Source organism: Pan paniscus, chromosome 10, assembly GCF_029289425.2.
Source record: "Pan paniscus chromosome 10, NHGRI_mPanPan1-v2.0_pri, whole genome shotgun sequence".
Taxonomy (NCBI): domain Eukaryota; kingdom Metazoa; phylum Chordata; class Mammalia; order Primates; family Hominidae; genus Pan; species Pan paniscus.
In genome coordinates this window covers 5,564,104-5,584,967 of record NC_073259.2, presented here as the reverse complement: position 1 = coordinate 5,584,967, position 20,864 = coordinate 5,564,104, and the positions used below count along the sequence as shown (strand labels likewise).

At 51.2% G+C, this 20,864-nt stretch overlaps 1 protein-coding gene across 6 annotated transcripts in view; it reads right to left on the bottom strand.

Moving 5' to 3' along the window:
• The window catches only part of IQSEC3 (IQ motif and Sec7 domain ArfGEF 3), a 107,547-nt gene that overhangs the window by 75,588 nt on the left and 11,095 nt on the right, over positions 1-20,864 (bottom strand). For all 6 annotated transcript variants that reach the window (XM_034935057.3, XM_034935059.3, XM_034935063.3 and 3 more), the window contains exon 2: positions 6,273-6,356. In XM_034935057.3, coding sequence (XP_034790948.1) covers positions 6,273-6,356 — 84 coding nt within the window. The remainder of the gene's footprint in view (positions 1-6,272; positions 6,357-20,864) is intronic.

Below are 20,864 nucleotides of genomic sequence, written 5' to 3'. Positions count from 1 at the left end.
GGGGGCTTGTGGGGATTTTCACCCCATCCCAACCTCTCCAAAGACCTCTCCCAACCAACCAGTGAACCATGAAGGAGACAAAGATTCCTTTAACCTCCCCTGCCGCCATCGCTTTCCTGGGGCGGGAGGCAGAGACCCAGAGCTTGGGGCCAGGCAGGCAGGGTGGGCCTGCCCCATGGGGCCTGTGGGGGAAGCCGAGGGCTTTTCTGCCCTTTTCTAGGGAAAGAGGACGCAGCGGTACCGCCCGACCGACCCACGCTACCGCCCTAAGCCACCAGTGCGCGGTACCGGTTTCTCAGCAGCCTGGATGCGACTCCCGGAGCAGGCGCGTGAGGCCGCGGCGCCCCAGCCCAGCTGTTTGAAGACGTAACTGTATCGATTGAGAATTTAATTGCTCCGTAATCGCTGGGTAAACACTGGCTGGGCCATTGATCATGTTTCAGGCCCCATCACAGCCGATGGAAAGAGGCAGCAGAGGCAGAAATGCCCCAGCTATGCGAATGCAGGGCTATCCCCGCAGCCGTTCTCGGAAGCGCGCCCCGTCCTCCAGGGTACCCCGCGTGGCGGCCTCGGCAGAGCCCCTGCCCTGCTGCTGCCTGGCGGCAACGACGCCAGCCACGTGGGCCACCAGGGCGGGCGGCCCGGGAGGAAGTGGTTGGGGTACGAGGCCCTCTAAGGGGGCGCAGTACGCCTCGCCAAGTGGGAGATGCAGACTACAAAATCTTTTTTTTTTTTTTTTTAAACGGGCGTGGGAAGGATGTAAAACCCAACGCAGAGAAAAATAAAACATTGGGAGGCTGCACACTAAAATATTAACATCAGTTAATTCTACATGATGAAGTCCCATTTATATTTTCTTCTTTATATTTTGTATCTTCCACATTTCCAACAACTAGCGTGTATGACTTATAATCAGAGAAAATAGATGTTATTTAAGATCCAGTGAAATGGATGGGAGGATTTCTGTTGAGCGCTTAAAAAAAATTCTAGCAGCAGCTCTTTGAAAAGACGTTGTGTGTAGGAGTCGGACCTGGGTTCACTGTCCAGCTCCAGAAATAATTAGCAGTGGTCCCTCGGCCAAGATACCTAACTTCTCTCCATCCTGGATTCCTTATCTGTAAATGGGAATAACATCTATCTCACAGAATTACGTGAGATAAAATATCAAGAGTGCCCAGCACGATGTCCCTGGCACGTTCAATAAATAATATGTTCACTATGTCTTCCATCTTGGAGTAAGGATGGGGTGGTTGAGAAGGAAGAAGCAAGGACCAGCAGTGAGTCAGTTCAGTTAGCAGAGGCTCAGAGTGCCCCTTAGACCCCTACCCAGATCCCTTCTTGCTCTGGAGGCCTAGGGGTTGTTCTGTTTCCTGCCTAGCACTTCCCCCTCTTGAGCCCGCCTCCCCCTCCCGAGCCCCTGCCTCCCCCCCCAGCCCCCGCCTCTCCTGCCTGAGCCCCCGCCTCCCCTCCTGAGCCCCGCCTCCCCTGCCTGAGTCCCACCTCTCCTGCCTGAGCCCCGCCTCCCCTCCCGAGCCCCCGCCTCCCCTCCCGAGCCCCGCCTCCCCTCCCGAGCCCCGCCTCCCCTCCCGAGCCCCTGCCTCCCCCCCCAGCCCCCGCCTCTCCTGCCTGAGCCCCGCCTCCCCTCCCGAGCCCCGCCTCCCCTCCCGAGCCCCGCCTCCCCTCCCGAGCCCCGCCTCCCCTCCCGAGCCCCGCCTCCCCTCCCGAGCCCCGCCTCCCCTCCCGAGCCCCGCCTCCCCTCCTGAGCCCCGCCTCCCCTCCCGAGCCCCGCCTCCCCTCCTGAGCCCCCACCTCCCCCCGAGCCCCACCTCTCCCTCCTGAGCCCCCACCTCCCCCCGAGCCCCGCCTCCCCCCCTGAACTCCACCTCTCCCTCCTGAGCCCCACCTCTCCCTCCTGAGCCCCCACCTCCCCCCGAGCCCCGCCTCCCCTCCTGAGCCAACCTTCTCCATCTTGAGCCCCACTTCGTCTTCTGAGCCCTGCCTCCCCATCCTGACCTCCACCTCCCCTCCTAAGCCCACCTCCTCCTGAGCTCCACCCTCTCCCGCAGCCGCCTCCTCCCATTACTCTAATAGAGGCCCACCTTCCTCATCTTGGCCCCATTATCACCCTTGAGACAAATGGGCTCTATGCTGGGAGGCAGCTGGCCACCGGGTCATTGTCACTGAGAGCCTGAAAGGGAAGGGAGGCGGCAGGATCGAAAGTAGGGCTGCAATTACTGGCCTATTCAGGGCCCCAGAATAAAGCCCTGTCATTAGCTGGCAGCAGGGAGGCGGTTGGTAGGGGCAACGACCAGGGGGCGATCTTTTCTGGGGAGAAAGAGCCTGGCACGCAGTTGCTGCTTCCTGGCTGGCTGCTGGGAGGAGGCACCACCCCCAGCTCCCACCTGAGGGCCTAATTACCCTGGCAGACATACATTGCCTTCCTAGGGGGGTGTGGGGAACCAGGGCACAGCAGAACCCATAATAACTCTATCTGGTTATCCAGCTTCGCAGGGCTTTCAGGGCTTTGCCAGCCCCGTAGCTGCTCCACTGTACTCCAGATCGCTGACGCCCTCCCTTCAGCCTCCCTTTGCAGACACCCACGCTTCCAGATGTGCTCAATTTCAGGTGTTCCCACTCCTGGGAGAATCACTCCCTGTCAGGCTCCCAGCCCCAAGACAGAGTTCCCCTGACACCAGCCCCCAGCTGCTCCTCTGCAGGTGGCTGGGGAAGGCTGTCCTGGCCTCGGTAGGGCTGAGGCTTCTCTGCCTCTTCTGGAGGGGTGAGGCTCTGTTCTGGCCCTGGGTCTTTCTGGGAGGGAGCAGACTTTCCTCTGGGCTGAGCAGCATCTCCACATCTCTGATCAGATAGATGAGCAGCCACTGCAGTGCTGCAGGGAGGGCACTTGCTCAGGGAAGGGACCCTTGCTCAGCCCCGGAGCTGGAGTGGGGGCCGGCCTTAGCCAGACTGCAGAGGAGGATGGCAAGGGAGATCCTGTGGCTGGCTGAGTCCACACAACAAAGGTCCTGACACCTGATTCACTGACTTTGGATTCCTTACTGGGGTCTCCTATGGAGGCCAACTGCTGATCCTAGAAATCCTCAGGAGGCCATGATTCCTACTGGCTGAGCTAGCGGGAAACCAGACTGACAGGGGAGGAGCCAGACTGACGGGGGAGGAGCCAGACTGACGGGGGAGGAGCCAGACTGACGGGGGAGGAGCCAGACTGACTGACAGGGGAGGAGCCAGACTGACGGGGGAGGAGCCAGACTGACTGACAGGGGAGGAGCCAGACTGACGGGGGAGGAGCCAGACTGATGGGGGAGGAGCCAGACTGACGGGGGAGGAGCCAGACTGACGGGGGAGGAGCCTGGCTTGTCTCAGAGCTCCAGAGTCCATACCAGATCTCCTCAGAGGGCTGTGTGACCTACCCGCCTGTGCCAGCCCCACAGGCTGGCCTCTGACTGTGACACATTCCACTAGAGGAGCTTACTGGGAAGTTGTGGCTATGCTCTGGAGGTGGGACAGCTGGGCTAGGGGAAGGGATGAGGTTTGGTGAAGGAATCGTTGGTAGGGTTGGGAGCAGGGATGCTGAGAGTCTGATCAGGGAAAACTTATCTTAGCATAGAAGTTTGCTAAGATAAGTTTGCCGCCTCCCTTCTTGGGCTTCCCCCAAGAAGCCAAGAGCAAACACGTACACTGTTGGGCTGCCCAGAAAACATCCAGAGGGGCTCCTCTCGGAGAAGCCAGGAAAGCCACATCAGACAGACAGACAGACAGACAAAAACAGGCTCTAGGAAACTACAAATTAGACAGACAGACAGGACAACTTGGAGTAACTGGGAACTAGAGACAGCAGCTGAAGCCCTGGACCATCTCAGGGGGCAAGTCCTCCCTGTCCCCAGCCAGGGGGAGGGCCCCCGTAGGCAGGGTGTATAGGCGCCTCCATGAACCAACATTCAAGAGAATATCCCAACTCCCACACTCCCTCCCCGGAGCACCTCCTGTCCCCAACCTCAAAGCCCGCACCTCCCAGGGGAAGGTGAACAACAAGCTGAAGAACAAACCTCTTGGAAACTAAGATCATGGGTTTCCTATCATCCACCTCAAACCCTGGAAAATAACCCTATTCCCTTGGAGCCCCAGCCCCTTGAGAGGGCAGCACCCCTCCCCTGCCCCACATCTACCTACATTCTGGCGTGCTGCTGGGGCCGCCTCTCTCCCACTCCTTCCCACCTGGAGCTAGGGCTGCAGGTGGGCACGACGCAGGCAGCAGGGGAGTGCTGGTGTGTGAGCGAGCATGCAGGCCGAGAGCGGATGGGAGGAGAGACCACAGGAAGCCCAAGGGATAGTCTCTGGTGCCCGCCCCTGCCAGGCCTGGGCTTCTCAAGGGTGTGTTATCCATCCTCACTGAGGCCTGGTGCTTGGTTAATATCAATAAAATGCTCACTGAATTGAGTTGAATTGATGGAGCTGGAGGCAGGCCAGACAGCTTTTCTCTCTTCTCTCCTACCAAGGAAGGCAGTTTCTAGGAAGAAGACTCGGGCCCTGTGTCTGAACAGTGAGGGCTTATGGGGAGGGGCCAGGGCACTCAGGGTCTTCCTCTACAACATCCTGGTGTCTTCCACATCTCCACGCTCTCCTCTTTCCTTCTCCCTCCACCGTTTCATTCTCCCATTTCTCTTCTTCCTTCTAATTTCCAGGTGAGCAGTTTTCCTTTTGAGGGTATCCTGATGTCCCACTGCATGGGGAACTTCTCAAGGGTCCAAGTTGGCCTTATGTGCTTTTATGTCCCCAGGCCTGGCCCAAAACTTGTCACAGAGGACACCGAAAACATCAGCCTCCCATCTCCAACATGGTTGGCTTCAGTAACTCCCATCCCTCCCTCAGCCCTGGATTTAAGGGCCTCTTGGGTGTGTGGCCTCTCTGAGTCCTCCTCAGAGCCCCGCCTCTTTCTCTGACCTCTGCTGGCTCCCCTATGAGGCAAAATGAACAGCAATGCCTTTCACGGGGTGGCTGTCTGTGCCCCAAGATCACTAGCCACCACTTCTGATCACTGTCCAGTTATTTTCCAGAGGATAAAGGGGGAAAGATCACAGAATCATTGGATCTTAAACCTGAAAATGGTGAGCATGAGGAGTCCGGCGCCCTAAGCTTCCTGTGGCTGCACTGGTCCTTGCTCTGTGACTGTGGACAAGTCTCTGGGTCCTCCGACCCTTACTCTCCTCTCATCCTTCAGGTACAAGAAGACCTGCCCAGTCTGGCCCCACTGAGCAGCTCAGAGACTCGACGGGATGATAGGTGAATGCCACTTTTGAGACAGACCAAGCCCTTCACTATCCAGATGAGGAAACTGAGGCCCAGGGCAGTGGAGTAACTTGCCCAAATTCACTCCATAACAGGAGACCGAGAGACTGGGCAAATTCCAGGCCAGAATCCAAGTGGAGTAAAGAACAAGTCAAGAAAAGAGAAATGTGCAGAATGGAGACAGAAAAACTGGTGGAAAAGAGAAAAGCGTGAGAGAGAGATTGACAGAACACAGATTGGGGGGCGGGTGGGGAGCACGACGTGGGCACAGAAGAGGAGAAACGAGAAACACAAGGGCAGAGAGACAGAGGCAGATGCGGAGGGAGAAGGCTGACCACGGGACGGAGACGGAGCACCAGGAAGGGGGACAGGGAGGCAGAGGGCAGGAGGATAACCCAGGAAAAAACAGAGGAGAAAGCTTAGGACTGTGGCTCTGAAACCTGACTCCTCAACACTCCCGCTCCAGTCCGAGGCTGTCAACTAATGCAGCCAGGGCTGAGAGAGCCTTAAAATTAAAGACAGGCACCTCGGCTGACTGGAAGAAGAGAAACTAGAAAGAAAAGTATAAATCCTTGATGTAAGAGGAAGGCTGGGCACTGGGCATGGGCTGAGTGCACACCACTGTGTGCCAGGCACCCTACCATGTGAGAGACACGAATATCCCCAATCAAATCAACTTTCCTGGCTGCTTACAAAAGTTAGATTTTACATGGGCCGTTTAGAAGGAAGGAGCATACGTGTGGGGTGTGATCGACAGGGCATAATCACCTTAAAAGTTGGGAACGGCTCATTTGGGGTCCAGAGGGAGCAGAGAGAAACTGAAGTCTGAGGAAGGAGGTGAAAGCAAACAAATGACCCCACATGAGACTCAAGAGGAGGAGGCCCAATAGCTAGTGCAGTGGTACGTGCTTTGTTGTGACAGGAAGGAAGGTGGGGATGCGGAAGGGAGGAAGGGCCACAGTTCCCACCTTTGGGAGGCCAGGTCGGAGCAGGCGGGCTTCTGCTCGGCGTCGGCGGCTGGGCAGCAGAACTGGTGCAGCACGGTCTCATTCCTGCGGGCAGAGCAGAGGGAGATCAGAGCGCCTGAGGCAGGCTGAGTCCCCGCCCTGCCTGATACTAAAGCATTTCTGCCCTGAAATCTTGCTGCTCCTACCCCCGCCCTTTTGAGCCCCTGTGTAAAAATCAGGCAGCCAATCACTGCTCTGGGCAAGAGTGCAGCATTGATGCTCTGTCCATCAGAGTCCTCTTAAATCACCCATTAGGCTCAATTCAAATGCTACCTCCTGTGTGAAACCTCCTTGACCTCCCTGGGAACTCACCCTTCCTACTTCCGCACGCCCTCCCCGCAGCAGGCTCTTTCGCGTGCATGTACCAAATGTCCTGCTCTGTTATCGTAGTTTGTTCTTTATGACCCTGCTCTCCACGATGGTCCTGCAAGGTAGAACTAAGTCTATTTGTCTAGGATGCACAGAATTGCATGCAGTGAATACTTTTAAGCTGATCATATACAAAGATACAAAACATTCATACAGGGACTTCAGTGTTGCCAGCTAAAAATCCAAGGAGTGGTTCTTGATGAGGCATTTGGTGTCGATGAAAAAGCCAACGCAGAAGGCAGGGATCTGGGTTCTAGTCCCAGCTCTACAGTTCGCCAGCTGTGTCATACGAGGCTAACCTTTTCTGGGCTTCAGCTGACTTACTAATGAAATAAGGGAGTTGAACTAGCGAAGTGGTTCTCAGCCCTAGCTGCATATTAGAATCATGAGGAAATTTTTAAAACGACTCATGCCTAGACCCTTCCCTTCCCCCCAGGACTCTGATTTATGTCGTCTGGCATCAGTCCAGGGCACCGGGACTTTTTAATAAACTCCCAGGTGATTCTAAAGGCAGCCAGGATTGAGAGGCACTAGACTAGAGGATTTCCTAGGTCCCTTCCACCTCTAAAATGCTGTGATTCCAATATCCGCTTTGAGCCAACCTGGGATTCAATATTGAAATTACTTTTGGATAAAGATACACCGACCCATTGCCTTCTCTTCCTTAATAAGCAGTTGCCGTCCTGGGCATTACTGAGTCAGAGAATGTCAAACCTGGAAGGGCCCCCAGAGATCATCTGAAAGGGATTTTCAAAATTCCTTCAGCTTCAGAACACTTTGTCCAAACCAAATCTTTACTGGAAGCCTATTTTGTAAAACAACAAAAGTAGAATATCTCCATGGCTGGGGGAAGGGGCATCTGTACCACTTCCCCAGACCTCCTAGCCCCGAATTTGGTAGCCACCTCCCAGGCACCTGTTGGGGGCCCACAGGGTCTGAGAGTGTAGACAGGAAATGCTGAATTTGGCTATCTGCATGGAAGAAAGAACACTGTAGCGTATCTTAATTTTTGTTTGTTTTTTTAGAGACAGGGCTTTGCTCTGTTGCCCAGGCTGGAGTGCAGTGGTGTGATCATAGCTCACTGTAACCTTGGCCTTCTGGGCTCAAGCAATCCTCCTGTCTCAGCTACAGGCATGTGCCACCAGGCTCAGCTAATTTAAAAAAATTTCATAGAGACAGAGGTCTCACTATGTTGCCCAGCCTGGTCTCGAACTCCTGGCCTCAGGCAATCCTCCCATCTTGGCCTCCTAAAGCACTGGGATTACAGGCATGAGCCATCACACCTGTCTGAGCCAACCTTAATTTGACAAAAAGTAAATTCCAGAAAGGTTATATGTTTAAATGAGAGAAATTAAAAGGAAAAAATCGAAGGAAGCTTAGGAATATAGCTTATGTGTTGAGGAGATTTTAAAAACAAAATGGAGAACTGAAAAGCCATTAAAAAAAGATAAACATGTCTGACTACATAAAGTGAAGAAAAAAATCTGTATGAAAACAAATACCTAATAAGTCAAAAGACACATGATAGACTAGGAAAGTATATGTGCAAAATGTATGACAGAAGGCAAGTTAATACTCTGCACTGAGCTCCAGCACATTCATGGTGCAAAGACAAACCCAGCAGAAAAAACAGCCAAAGCATAGGAATAGCAGTTGACAGAACAAGAACCCTAAAGAGCCAACAAATACGCTTCACATCTGTGCTATTCTGCCTCACAAACTCAAATTAAGAACAAATTCATAGCCAATGGAAAGATGCTTACTAGTAAATAGGAAAATGCCAATTAAAGTCACGCTGAGATGCCATTTCTCATCCATCAGACTGGTTGGTACCCATTAAAAAGACTGCTAACTATGAGTGCTGGTGAGGATGTGGAGAGAGGGTGGCCCTGACCCATTATCTGTGTAGATGTGAATTATGAAGCGTTTATGGAAATGTAAATGAAAGATAAAATTCTAAGCCCCCCAGTTGACTGAATGGACCCCCTTCTCAGCCAAGGGCATTCCAAAGAAACCTAGTTCAAGCCATGATGGGAAGTAGGGGTAGGACATGCCTCCATATCCCTCCTCCCTTAGGAATTCAGGCACAGCTGACCAGCATTAATATTTAACAAAAAACATTAAAACAGTCTTAACAGAGCTCTTAAGACTGAAAAAACAGACTCTTTGTAGCAATAAGACAAATTTGTAGCAAATTCCAACCTGACTCTAGTATAGCATCACATGACAGGTAGCAGGCCCTGAAAGAAACTGAACTATTTTACAGCAAAATACATTTCTTTTATATATATTGGCCCTGCAAATATGTTTCAGAAATGGCCCTGGAAAGCTGTCTCTTGTGGGGAAAATCTACATTCTGTAGAGAATCCTCTTCCTATTCCAGGTCTTTTCCCTGATCCAGGAGAAAATCAGTTAAGAGTCTCGCATCTTTTTAAGTCTGATAAGAAAAACTTATAATCTATTCTCTCTGAAGCCTGTACCTGGAGGCTTCATCTGCATAATAAGAACCTTGGTCTTTACACCGTCTCATTTTAACCCAGACACTCCCTTCTACTGATTCCACGTCTTTTGATAATAATGACTCTTCAACCAATTGTCAATCAGAAAATCTTTGAATCCACCTGTGACCGCCATATTTCAAATTGTCCCACCCTTCCAGATTGAACCAATGTGCACCTTGGTTCAGTCTCACTTTCTTACTTACATAAGTCACTGATGTCTCATGTCCCCCTAAAACGTATAAAACAAAGCTGCAGCCCAACCACCTTGGGGCCTGGGCCTAAGGACTGAGAGTCCCTAGAAGGTGTGATAGAAACAGCTCTGGGCTGGAGATGCAGACCCAGCCCCTACTCTATGCTCACCTTTGGGAGGGTCAGGTCATGGTAAACAAGGCTCCTACACCTGCCTTATTTATTTTACTGAACTGTGGGGGATTCATATTCAAGCAAGACTTGAATATGAAACTACCTTGAGAGAAACATAATGAACCCTGCACAAATGCAAAACCTTATAATGAATATTACTGATATTATTAGTCTCTGCTACTGAGAAACTCAGCAACCACAATTCTCTTTCAAACAGAGCCCTACCAGGATGCCATCTTGACTTCCTTCTTTCTGGTCCCTATTTTCTTCTGCAGGCCTGGGGGCTGTGGAGGGAGAGGTAGATTTCCTTTGCTCACTGGTGCAATCTACCACTGTACAGTCTTCCACAGAGAGCTTTGGGAAGATCTTAATAAGGCAAGCAATTACAGCTGTTCCAGAAGCTGGGGCAAAAGGCTGTAGAAAACATTGGCCTGTTGGTATCCAGACCCACGTTGGCCAACCAGGTTCAGTGTTCTGCCCCAAGCCTGCCAGAGGATGGAATCTCCACAGGGACCCCCTGCTCTCCAGGACTTGCTTCTCTTTGATTCTCTGCTCACTTTTCTTTGGGGGAGCTTTGACGTTCTTCTAGTCCATGCCTCTGCCATCAAGGAAAAGAAGGATAACAGAGTCCTAGGAAAACAGTGACCTGCCCCTTTATTATTCAGTGAGGTTTTTCCTAAAAACACACTGTACGTTTTTCAGATGTTCATAAAAGAGTATGAGTTTGGTCTTGCAGTAACCCAGTGTTTTTTCTCTTGTACTCCGAAGAGGCCCAGTGCCCCACCAGCTGCTGCAGGGACCGTATTAAGGTTAAGAGGAGAATGGAGAAGGCAGAGCACAGAACCTTCCATTCAACTAATGAAGCTCTGATTTGGTTAGTTTTATGTCTTAGGAATATCTGTTAGGTTTGATTTTGAAAAAAATAAGTTTCCTTTTTTAAGAAACAGCTGAGAAAACATGCTTCTAACCCAAAGCCCTCCTGCTGCTTCGGGAAGCCAGCTCTGCCGTGTCCAGTCGTGCTGGCCTTAGAGAGGTGCTGCGTGCCCCTCCCTGCAAGGGCCCGCCATAGTCCTCCTTTCGGTGAAGCCTGCGGGAATCCTTCCTGAGGAATCCTACCTAACCCCACGTATACAACAGAACTTCTTTAAAGGACTGTATAAGGATGAAATGAGTTAAAACACTTCGAAAGCCCTTACAACAGAACATGGCTAATACATGGTAGCTGTTATGAATGTGTCCTACTTCTGATACCTTTGATCTCAAGGAAGAGCTGTTTGCCTTCCCTCCAAGCCCTATCACTCTTTACCCCCTTTCCTCCCCCACTGGTCTTCAGTGTCATTATTTTCATAGGCCCTTTTTCTTCAGCATATAAACATGCTCAAATCTCTCATCCTAAAACCATGATTATTCCCTACAACTCTGCTCCCCTGGTTACAACTCTTTCCTTCTGCAGTCAGTCTTCCAAAAAGAGTTGTCTGCTTGTGTGAGCTTCCTTTCACCTTGATCTCTTGACGACTTGCTGTCATCTGGGTTCTTCCCCCAGAGGCCTAGCAGAATTTAATCTAGGGAGGTCCCTAGTGATCTCTTAGTTGCCAAATCTAAGAACTTCTCAGTGTCTGACTTCACTTTTCTGTAGCATACGTTGGCCCAAATCTCCCTATTTGAAACACTCCCCTCCCGTGACTTTCAGAGAAGTGTTCTGCCCTGGTTTTCCTAGTACTTTTTTTGCATGGTGATGAGAGGAAATCAGGCTTCATGCTGGGAGGAAGCCCAAATGACTCCATGGAGAGGCGTGCATGGAAAGGAACCAACAGCCATCCCCAGCTTGACAGCCGCTTGATGACCATCCTGATAATGAACCTCCAGCCTCCAAGCCCCTCTAGCAGATATGATGCAGAACAGAAAAAAACTGTCCCCAATAAGCTCTGCCAAAACTACAGATTTCTGAGCAAAACAGAGATCTGTTTTGTTATTTTGAGTTTTGAGGTAGCTCTCACAGCATGTTGTTGGTTATTTGCCTCTGGTCCTAGGAGTACACCTGCATATAGCTGAGAGGGAGCCACAGAACACTTTGGGGAAGGAATTTCATGGAGGCCCTTTCTAGAACCACAGGAGAGAGCACAATTTCACGGAGAGCTGTAGGCCTTCCCAGATCTAAGGATCTGGGAAGACCTGCATAGCATCCTTGCCCTTCCAAAAGATGGCTGTGGAATCACAGGCAGATTATCTGATCTTCTTCAGCCTCGGTCTCCTGAACTGTAAAAGGGAGGTCATACAAGAAATGACCTCATCAGGTTGTTGTGAAGGTCAAACAAGATACCTGTGTTGTGCTTAGTACAATACCTAGCACAGAGCAGGCACACACACACAAAAATGCTTGTACTAGGCCGTGCGCTGATATGGGGTAGGCAGGAGCTGTCTGGAGTTCAAAGTCCGTCTTTGCTATTTTCCTGTTAATATCTTTGCCTGCCTGAGCCTCAGTTTCCTTACTCATAAAATAGGATACGGACAGCATCTATCTCGAAGGCTTATTGTGATGAGCAAATGAGCTAACAGATCTAAAATGCTTAGATCTGAGCCTGGTCCAATGAGTAAGCCCTCACTGTCCCAGACCCGATTACCGCACACTCCAAAGCCTCACAGTATTATGGGGACAGCAAAGCCTGTACCCACACCACCATGTTACAATTAGGAAATAGGCTAAAGGTGATGGCCATCTCAGCCAGTGATCCCAGGCTTCTCAGAAATCTAGACATCCAGAATCTGCCCAGCCTTCAGAGTCCAGTGCCAAAGACATTTCTCCCACAAAGCCTTCCCTTGTTTGTTTTGTGCTCACCCCCAACCCTGCTGGCCTCTGCCCCACCTAGGCCGGAAGCGCCCACCTCTGAGCTCCTTCAGCAGCTTCCCTGAGACACTAGTGGAATGCAACATCTATTTTTTCCACTCTGTATCACTGATGTTTATATACATGTCATATCTCCCTATACTAGAATGAGTTTTCCAGAGCCATGCCTGTGACCAGTTCATCTCTACGTCCAGTACAGAACATAGCCTGGCACATGGCTTAGAGCAGAAATGGTTTGTTGACTGAATGTGTGAATAAATCCCGATTCCTAAGGGTGCTGGAGAGAAATGGGGGATTAAGCGTGCACATATATGAAACATGCACATGCCTGGAAACAAAGGCACAATACATGCTAGAGACACAGACCTACTCATCAGTATCAACACACGCTCAAGGCAGTACAACATCTCTATAACTAATCCTCATTTTACAGATGAGGAGGCTCAGAGAGTCTAAGATATTTGCTCAATATCACAGCCTCGGCATCTACCTGGCAGTCTTGGGGGAGCTTAACTCAGAACAGGAAACCCAGGCTGTAACTTGAGCATGCCAGGAGGCCCTAGCTTCCTTTTCGGCCATGCTCACCCCGCCACTCAGCCCAGCCCCAGAACAGTGAGAGCTTGCTGTCAGTCCTCGAGCTCCATGCCACTGTCTCTCTTCCTGCCCAGCACGGTGGCACTGTCAGAAATGCCAGAGCCATTTAGTTGCCCAGCTTGAGGCCTAGTTCTTTGAACTCCAGCAGACTTTGCAGGGAGCCAAGAGGGCTCCCAGTGCCAGGCGTGGCAGCACAGCATGAATTGCAGAGCTGGGCCCGTGGCTGCATCCTGCCAGGTTCCCTCACAAGAGATCTCTGTATTACCTGGCAGATGGGTGCCTGGCAGCTAGGCAAAGCCAGCTTGAAAGGACGGATCAAAGCCATTGGGCCTCTGCCAGGCTCTGAGGCTGCTCCACACCAAGTCCTGCCTCACAGCGCCAGGGCAGCATGCCTCCACAGCGTTCCTAACCCACCTTTCATCAGCTGTGGGCATGCAGTGTTTCTCCAGGAATGGTGAAGGCAAGTCCTGACCAATAGCAACACTGCATTTATGCATGTTTCTGATTTAAAAAACCTTTCTGAACATCCTAAGAGTAATCCCATGGAAAAATATTATACTAATGATAATTAATGTCATTATTATTATTAATGCCATTTGAGGCTAACGGAGATTTGACGACCTCCCGAGGACCCACAGCTCTGACTTTTTTTGCTGCACGCTGCTTCTGGCATCCATTCTCACTGTACCCTCTGACCCCAGGCATCTGCAGAGGAGGTGGCCTCTGGGCTGTGAGTGGAAGAGCCTTGATCTTGCCCTTCATAGCACAGTCAGACTCTTGAAGTTTGACAGAAACATCAAAACCTACCCAGCCAATCCCCAATTCCAGAGCTTCAACTGACCTTCTAGCATAGACTGCTCAGGTACCTCAATCACATGCCCACAAAAACAGCTGTTTGCTTCTGGTGAATCTGCTAAACCCAAAGGCTCAACATACTCATACACACCTGCCTGGGTGCACAAAGATGTGTACACACAAACATACACCCGTACCTCTTGGTGGACACACATATACACGCAGGCTTCCCTTCATGCACTCATTCAGAGCTCTTACAACAATGCACATAGGTCCTAAACTCCCCAAACTTATGCACACACCATCCTGCACATGTGTGCACACTCCTGGATTTGTAAATGCATACATACACACATGCACACATACATATTCCCACATACAACCCTGCCCGTGCACACATGTGCAGGCATACACGCACACAGGCAGAGCTGAGAACAAGGATGTTTTGTCCACTATGTGAACCCTCCTGACCATATGGGCCACGCAGGGATGTGATGTCCCATGGGGACCTGTAAACCATTCATCTTGTGGCTACATGTGGGTGGTACTCTGCCAGTCATCAAGCCCAGTCCTGCCAGGCTGGGCACTGAGATGAGTGGGCCACGGGCCAAATTCAGAGCTGCAGCAACGTGAACAACTGTCATATGGGCACGATGCCACCCGCCTTTCTGTTCCTGAACAATGGTCTCTGTCCCAGATTAGGCTTTGCCTGGGGGAAGCACTTCCCACACCACAGGGGACTCCTCTTACAGTGAGGACAGCTATGCCAGGGTGTAAGAGGCTCACACACGAATCCTGAAGATGTCACTTTAGCTGTGTGACCCTGGGTGGATCACCTTAACCTCTTTGAGCCTCAGTTTGCCTCTGTGAAGTAGGGATTGTAATATCTTCCCGTCAGTACCATGTGGATAAATGAGATAACAAATGCACAGCAATGTCGAGCACACAGCCGAAATCAAGTAAGTGGAGGTTGAAAGGAAGGTTGGATAAATGAGTGGACACCAAACGAGGGTGCACGGCGCTCTGGGGCTCCCTGCTGAACTGCTCTCCCTTCTCTGCCTTTGAACCCCCAAGCTCTGTTTTCTAGTGTGGATCACATCATTCCACTTCTCAACCCACCCCCTCCCCCGCCTGCCTTCCCATCAACCTCTCTCCCCACAAACTCCCTCAGAAGGCCCACTGTGACACCATCTCCTCTCCCTGTCTCTTTCCTCCCTCTCTTGCTCCCCTCTGGTCCCCATTCCCTTCTTCTGTTCTTTGAACACATGCCTTTCCTTCAGCCCCAGGGCCTTTACACGGAACGCTTTCCCCTGAGGTCGTCACGTGCTCTGTTTTATTTCATCTCTCTGCTCAGATGCCACCCCCTAAGTGAGGACTTCTCTTCAGAGCTATCTTCCCCTTAGCCTCCCCCGTACTTTTCTTCTAGTCCTTGGGAATTTCTGTTATACGTGTGTGAATTTTCTTGTTAAATATCTGCCTTCTCCTCTGGAATGGGAGCTCCATGATGGCAGGGGCTTTGTTTGACTTGTTCACCGCGAATCCCTGTGCCCCTGACATGCCGTAGGTGCTCAACAAATACTTGTGAAATGAATGTATACATATGATTCTTGCCCTTGAGGAACCTAAACAGAATTTCCCATCCCTAAATGACAATGCCACACTCAGCTGCCCTCCTCTCCTTTCTCCTGTACAGCCCAGCTCATCACATTTTAATTTTTTCCCTAGCCTCAGCCAGCCTAATTACCCACAGCACCGGTGTGAACCCTGGTGTATGCGATGATAAGTGAGTGTGCCCAGGCTGATATATCCTGATGGTTTTCCAGCAGGGAACTGCGTCAGAACCTCCTGAGAGCCTCACTGCAAGCATTTGTGGCTGTCTTCTTTCCCCTATCCCCTGCTGAACAACAGTCTCCAGTGCTGAGGCTGGGCCACGTGGATTTGGAAAAAAATTCTCCTGGAGATTTGGATGCATGTTACTGTAGTTGTCTGCGGGGTGGCCATGGAGAGTAGAGGCTAGGAGTACTGCCTGCCAGGGTCACACTGGCTGAGTGTGAATCTGCACAAGCAACCTCACGTTGCTTGGAATACAGAATGGAGCCTAGCTCAGGAAGGTGTTATTAGGACACATCGAGAGAAAGTTTGTAAAGTGCTTAACACCGTGCCTCACTCATAGTAAGTGCATGGTCAATGTTAGCTTTCATTAAATGATGACTTTCCTCCAGGAGTGATGTAGTCATTCTCAGTTTCCCTACAGGAGTTAGGACAGGGCCTTTGTTGCGGTGGACGGTCAGCATGTGTAGTTAGCTGACATGCTGCTGAAACAAACATGCTATGACTTCTCCCATCTTAAAGAACAATCCTTTGTCTTGAACCCGCCTCGTCCCTTCAGCGGTCACCCCATTTCTTTGCTTCTCTTTATAGCAAAACTCATCAGAACTTTCTACAATTCCTCCCATTCTGGCATCTTTTACACATTTTATTAGGGAAATTTCAAACATATATTTTGCCAGTCTTCTACTTCCCAGCTTTTTTGCTACAGTGTTATAAAGCAAGCCCCAGAAATATCATTTCACCCACAATGTATCCCTCTAATAGGTAAGAACTTTAAAAAGATATGAGTATCATAATCATACCTAACTAAATTAACAATTTTCTAACATCACCTGATACTTCATCTACGTTCAAATTCCCCGACTGTCTTAAAAATGTCTAGTTCCAATGGCTTTGTCTAAATCAAGCCGGATCAAAGGTCCACATGTTCTATTTGGTTGATTTGTCTCTAAAGTCTCTCCTCCTTTCTCTCTCAAACCCACTAATCAAGCCTCCAAATCCACTCCCAAGACTATGCTTTTCAAGGTCACCAATTACCTGAATGTTGCTAAAGCTAATGGACAGTTCTCAGTCTGCATCCTCCACGTTTCAGCAGCCTTTGAAACGCTCTTTGCCAGAACACTAGGTGCTTCTCCTGGCTGTTCTCCTCCCTCTGGGTGCTCCTTCTCAGCTCCCATGCCCACCTTTTAGTGTTGTGTGCACTGCAAATCTGCCCTAGGCCTCTTTCGTCTTCTGTTCTCACTCCTTGGTGGCGTGGCCCAGTCTCAAGGCTTTAAAAGCATCCCAAAGTTATACCTCCAGCCCATTCCAAATGCCTACTGCACATCTCCTCTCAAACATCTAAGAGCTGTCTCAAACGCCATCCGTCAAACGCTCAAACCTCCTCATCCCCCATGGACTTCTCCATCCCATCCTTCTAATAACTTTGGCCCCAAACCTTGAGCTCATCCTCAACTCCTCTTTGTCTCACATCCCACACTGATCCCTCAGGAAGTACTGTTGTCTTGGCTGCAGATCATACTTTCATTGCTACTACCCTGGTCCAAGCTACTAGCATCTCTTACCTGGGCTGTGTAACAACCTTCTACCTGAACTCCCTGCTTCTGCCTTTCTTCCCTCTTCAGTCTATTCTCAAACCAGCATCCAAAGTTCCTTTTAAGCACCCTCTGCTCAAAGTCATCCACTGGTTCCTAGTTTTTCTGAAGGTAAAAGCCAAACACTTCCTAACGGACTCCAATGCCCTCAACAACAAGAAACAGGGGCATTTCTGGCAGGAAAATTCTTCACTGTGTGGTCTGTCCCACACACTGCAGGATGTTTGACATGGCCCTTACCCACTGCATGCCACAGAACAACAACCTTCCTCATCCAAGCCCCATCAGCATTTGTGACAACTAAAATGTGCCCACACATTCCAAATGCTCCCTGGTGGACCTGGAAATCCCAGTTGAGAATCTCTTACAAGATCTGCTACGCGCCTGCACCCTCCTACCCTCCCATGCCCCAACAATCTCTCTGACTTGGCCTCAGATGCCTCTCCCTGTGCTCTTGGCCCTTGTCTTACTTGAACAACCTGGCAGGGTCCCACCCTTGGCCTCTATGCTAGCTGTTTGTCCTGCCAGGAATGCCCGTCCCCAGACAGCCACAGAACTCCCTCCCTCCCGTCCTCCAGGACTTTGCTCAGGTGCTGTCTCCCCAGGGCACCCAGTTTGAAAGTGCAGATTCCTTTATTCCGGGTCTCTTCTCTGCTTTTTCTCCAGGGCTCTTATCCCATCAGATGCACTATAAGTTTTCATTAGTGATCTTGTTTGTCTGTAAGCTTCATAAAGGAATTTGGGAGTTTTTTTGTTCACTGCTATACCCCAGGGCCTAGAATAGTAACTGGCACACAGCAGATAATAAATATTTGTTAAGTGAAAGGAAGAATACAGATGCCAGGAAAATATATACTTACAGAAAGAAGAAAACAAGCTTTTCTAAGCCACAAGAATAAAGAATTAATTTTGTTCTTAGCAAGGACTGGTGTGTGCTCAGCCTGGGGTGAAAAGTAAGGAGTGAGGCCATAAGAACATCTATTTATTTATCAGATCGGTTCAGGAAGGCTTCCTGAAACTGCTGGGGTTGTAGGACTCACCTTCAGCTGGTTTAGAGTCAGATGCTAACACCCTGATGGCTCCCCCAAACTTGATAACTGCTGACAACAAAGGGAGCCCCGGGGAGCAAAAGTGAACCAAGCTGGAGTTTTCAGACGGAGAAGCACTTGCCGAATCCTATTTCTGCTGCAACTGACCCATGTCTGCAGGAGGCTGCAGCAGCACGTCAGCCAGAGGGGCAAGTTCAAATGGAGCTGCTCAATCATACCTGCTTCCTCCCCTCTCTGGCCCTCAGAAAGCCCACCTTAAATAATTACTTGCCTTCCAAAACTCTGAGCAGACAGCAGAAAGGACCTAGCTTCACAGCCATACAGTGGAATATTTTGCGGCTATTAAAAAAGAATGCGGCAGCTCTTTTTATATTTAATAAGGAAAGATCACTAAGATACATTATTAGGGAACAAAACTCAAGGTGCAGAACAGCATATAGTATACTAGTATCTCTGTAAAAAGAAATAAACATTTTGCTTAAATGTACATATAGCTGGAAAGACGTGAGAAATAATAGTGGTTGCTGGAAGGTGTGGGGGCGGGCAGGAATTCGAGTGGTTAGGAAACAAGGATGGGGGCGATGCTTTTCACTGTAAACTCTTTTCTTTTGAATCTTTTACTAGGTCAATGTATTGTCTATTTGAAAAGAGTAAATCAAACTACTCTGGAGGCTGAATTGAGAAGATTGCTTGAGGCCAGGAGTTCGAGACCAGCCTGGGCAACATAGGGAGGCCTCCGTCTCTACAAAAACAAAAAAAATTAGTCAGGTGTCATGAAGCATGCCTGTAGTCCTAGCTACTTGGGAGGCTGAGGTGGGAGGATCACTTGAGTGCAGGAGTTCGAGGCTGCAGAGAGCAATGATTGTGCCACTGTACTCCAGCCTGGGTGACAGAGTCACCATCTCTTAAAGAAAGGAAAAGGTGAATTACATTAAAAGCAAATTACATTAGCAATTTTGTGTGTATGTTAAAAGCCACCTGCACAAGTACAGGTGGCCAGAAGCCAGAGTCCTTCAAGTGAAAGAGCCCTGAGGCTTTAGCTGACCTCATGTGTGATAGGTCCCATCTGTGGCTGGGGCTGAGAAAGCCAGTGGGTCCCTAGCCACCATCCAAAGCTAGGCGGGGGGTGAGGGAGGGCCCCTCACCAGCTGTTCCCAAAGCTGGTCTGGCCACAGCCCTTGCGCTGCAGGGCTCACTCCCAGCTCCCTCTGTGTTCTCGGGGAGCAGTAACCCACGTGAGGCAGAGCCACCCGCAGAACCATGAGGAGCAGGAAGTGCCAGGATCAGGTATGTTCTCCTGAAAGTAGATGGGGGAGGGGTGTCAGTGGACCGGAAGGCAAGGGAAGGGAAGGATGGCTATCTGCCTTCAAATATTTGAAAGGGTGTGAAATCAAACAGGGAAGGAGTCCTGTTCAGAGCCCCTTAGAAGATGCCGGGGTCAGGGTGGGGGGTGGTGAGGCCTCTCACCTTCAAAGAGCACCTTCTGCCACTGGAAGGGTCCCAAAGTGACAGCAACCACCACGCGTCGAGCCCTCACTGCGTGCCAGGCACTTGGCTTGCCTGACGCTTTACTGGCATCACCCCTGAATTTTCCCAGCAATCCCAGGAGGGTGGTACTATTCGTATTCCTTATTTTACGAACGGGAGGCTCTCATTGCTTGAGATCACACAGCTAGTGAACGACTGAGTCGAGATTCAAACCCAGGGCCCTACTCAGAATTATTATGCTGCACCGTAGGCTGAGGAGACCTACAGGCCTGGGAATTCTAAGACTGTGATGCGATAAAATACAAATATAAACATGGGAAGGCTAAGATAAGGCTGGGAGTTTTACATTTATTTTTTTTTTGCTGAGGTGTCTTGGGTACAAGGAAGACAGGAAAGGTGGATGCTGAGTAGAATTTGTACCTCGGTGTCACCGTCCTCATCCCCGACCCCTCCTAGCCGCCCCCGCCTCAATGTCCCCTTCTTCTCCAAGGGAATCTACTCGCACCATCACACTAGCCCTGGCTGCGGCCCATGGAGGCCGAGGAGGGGCGCGCACCCAGCACCCAGCACCCAGCACCCAGCCCGAAGGCCGGGGCCCCGCTGCTCCCCGGGCTGGCGGCGGCAGGAGCAGCAGCAGCGGCAGCGGCGGGCGGTGCCGCAGCGCGGAAGCCCCTTCCGAGCCCCCTCGGGCTGGGAACGCGGGAGGAGGCGGCGCCCTGAGCCGGGAGGCCCCAGACACCGTGGGCGGGCGGCTGTGCGCAGCCAGGCTGCGTGGGAGCGGGCAGCGGCGGTGGGGAGCGCTCCGCGCGGGGGTTGGGGGTTGGGGCGCGGGGGCGCGGGGGCGCTGGGAGGCGGGGGCGCCCGGGCCGCGCTTCCCTTCGTGGGTGACTCAGCAGCCGCCTTCCTCGGCGGGGCGGGGGCGGGCGCGCGGGGAGGCTGTGGGCACGCGGCTTCCCCGCGCCGGGGTGCAGGTCCTCGCCGCCGCCCCCGCGAGGAAGTGCCGAGGCTGGACGCTGGGAGGGGGCGCGTGGGCCGGGAGATTCCTTCTCGCCTGCCGGCTGCTAGCCAGCCCGCCCACGCCGCCGAGATCCCGACTCCACGTTCCCTCCCCACGGAGGAGTCGG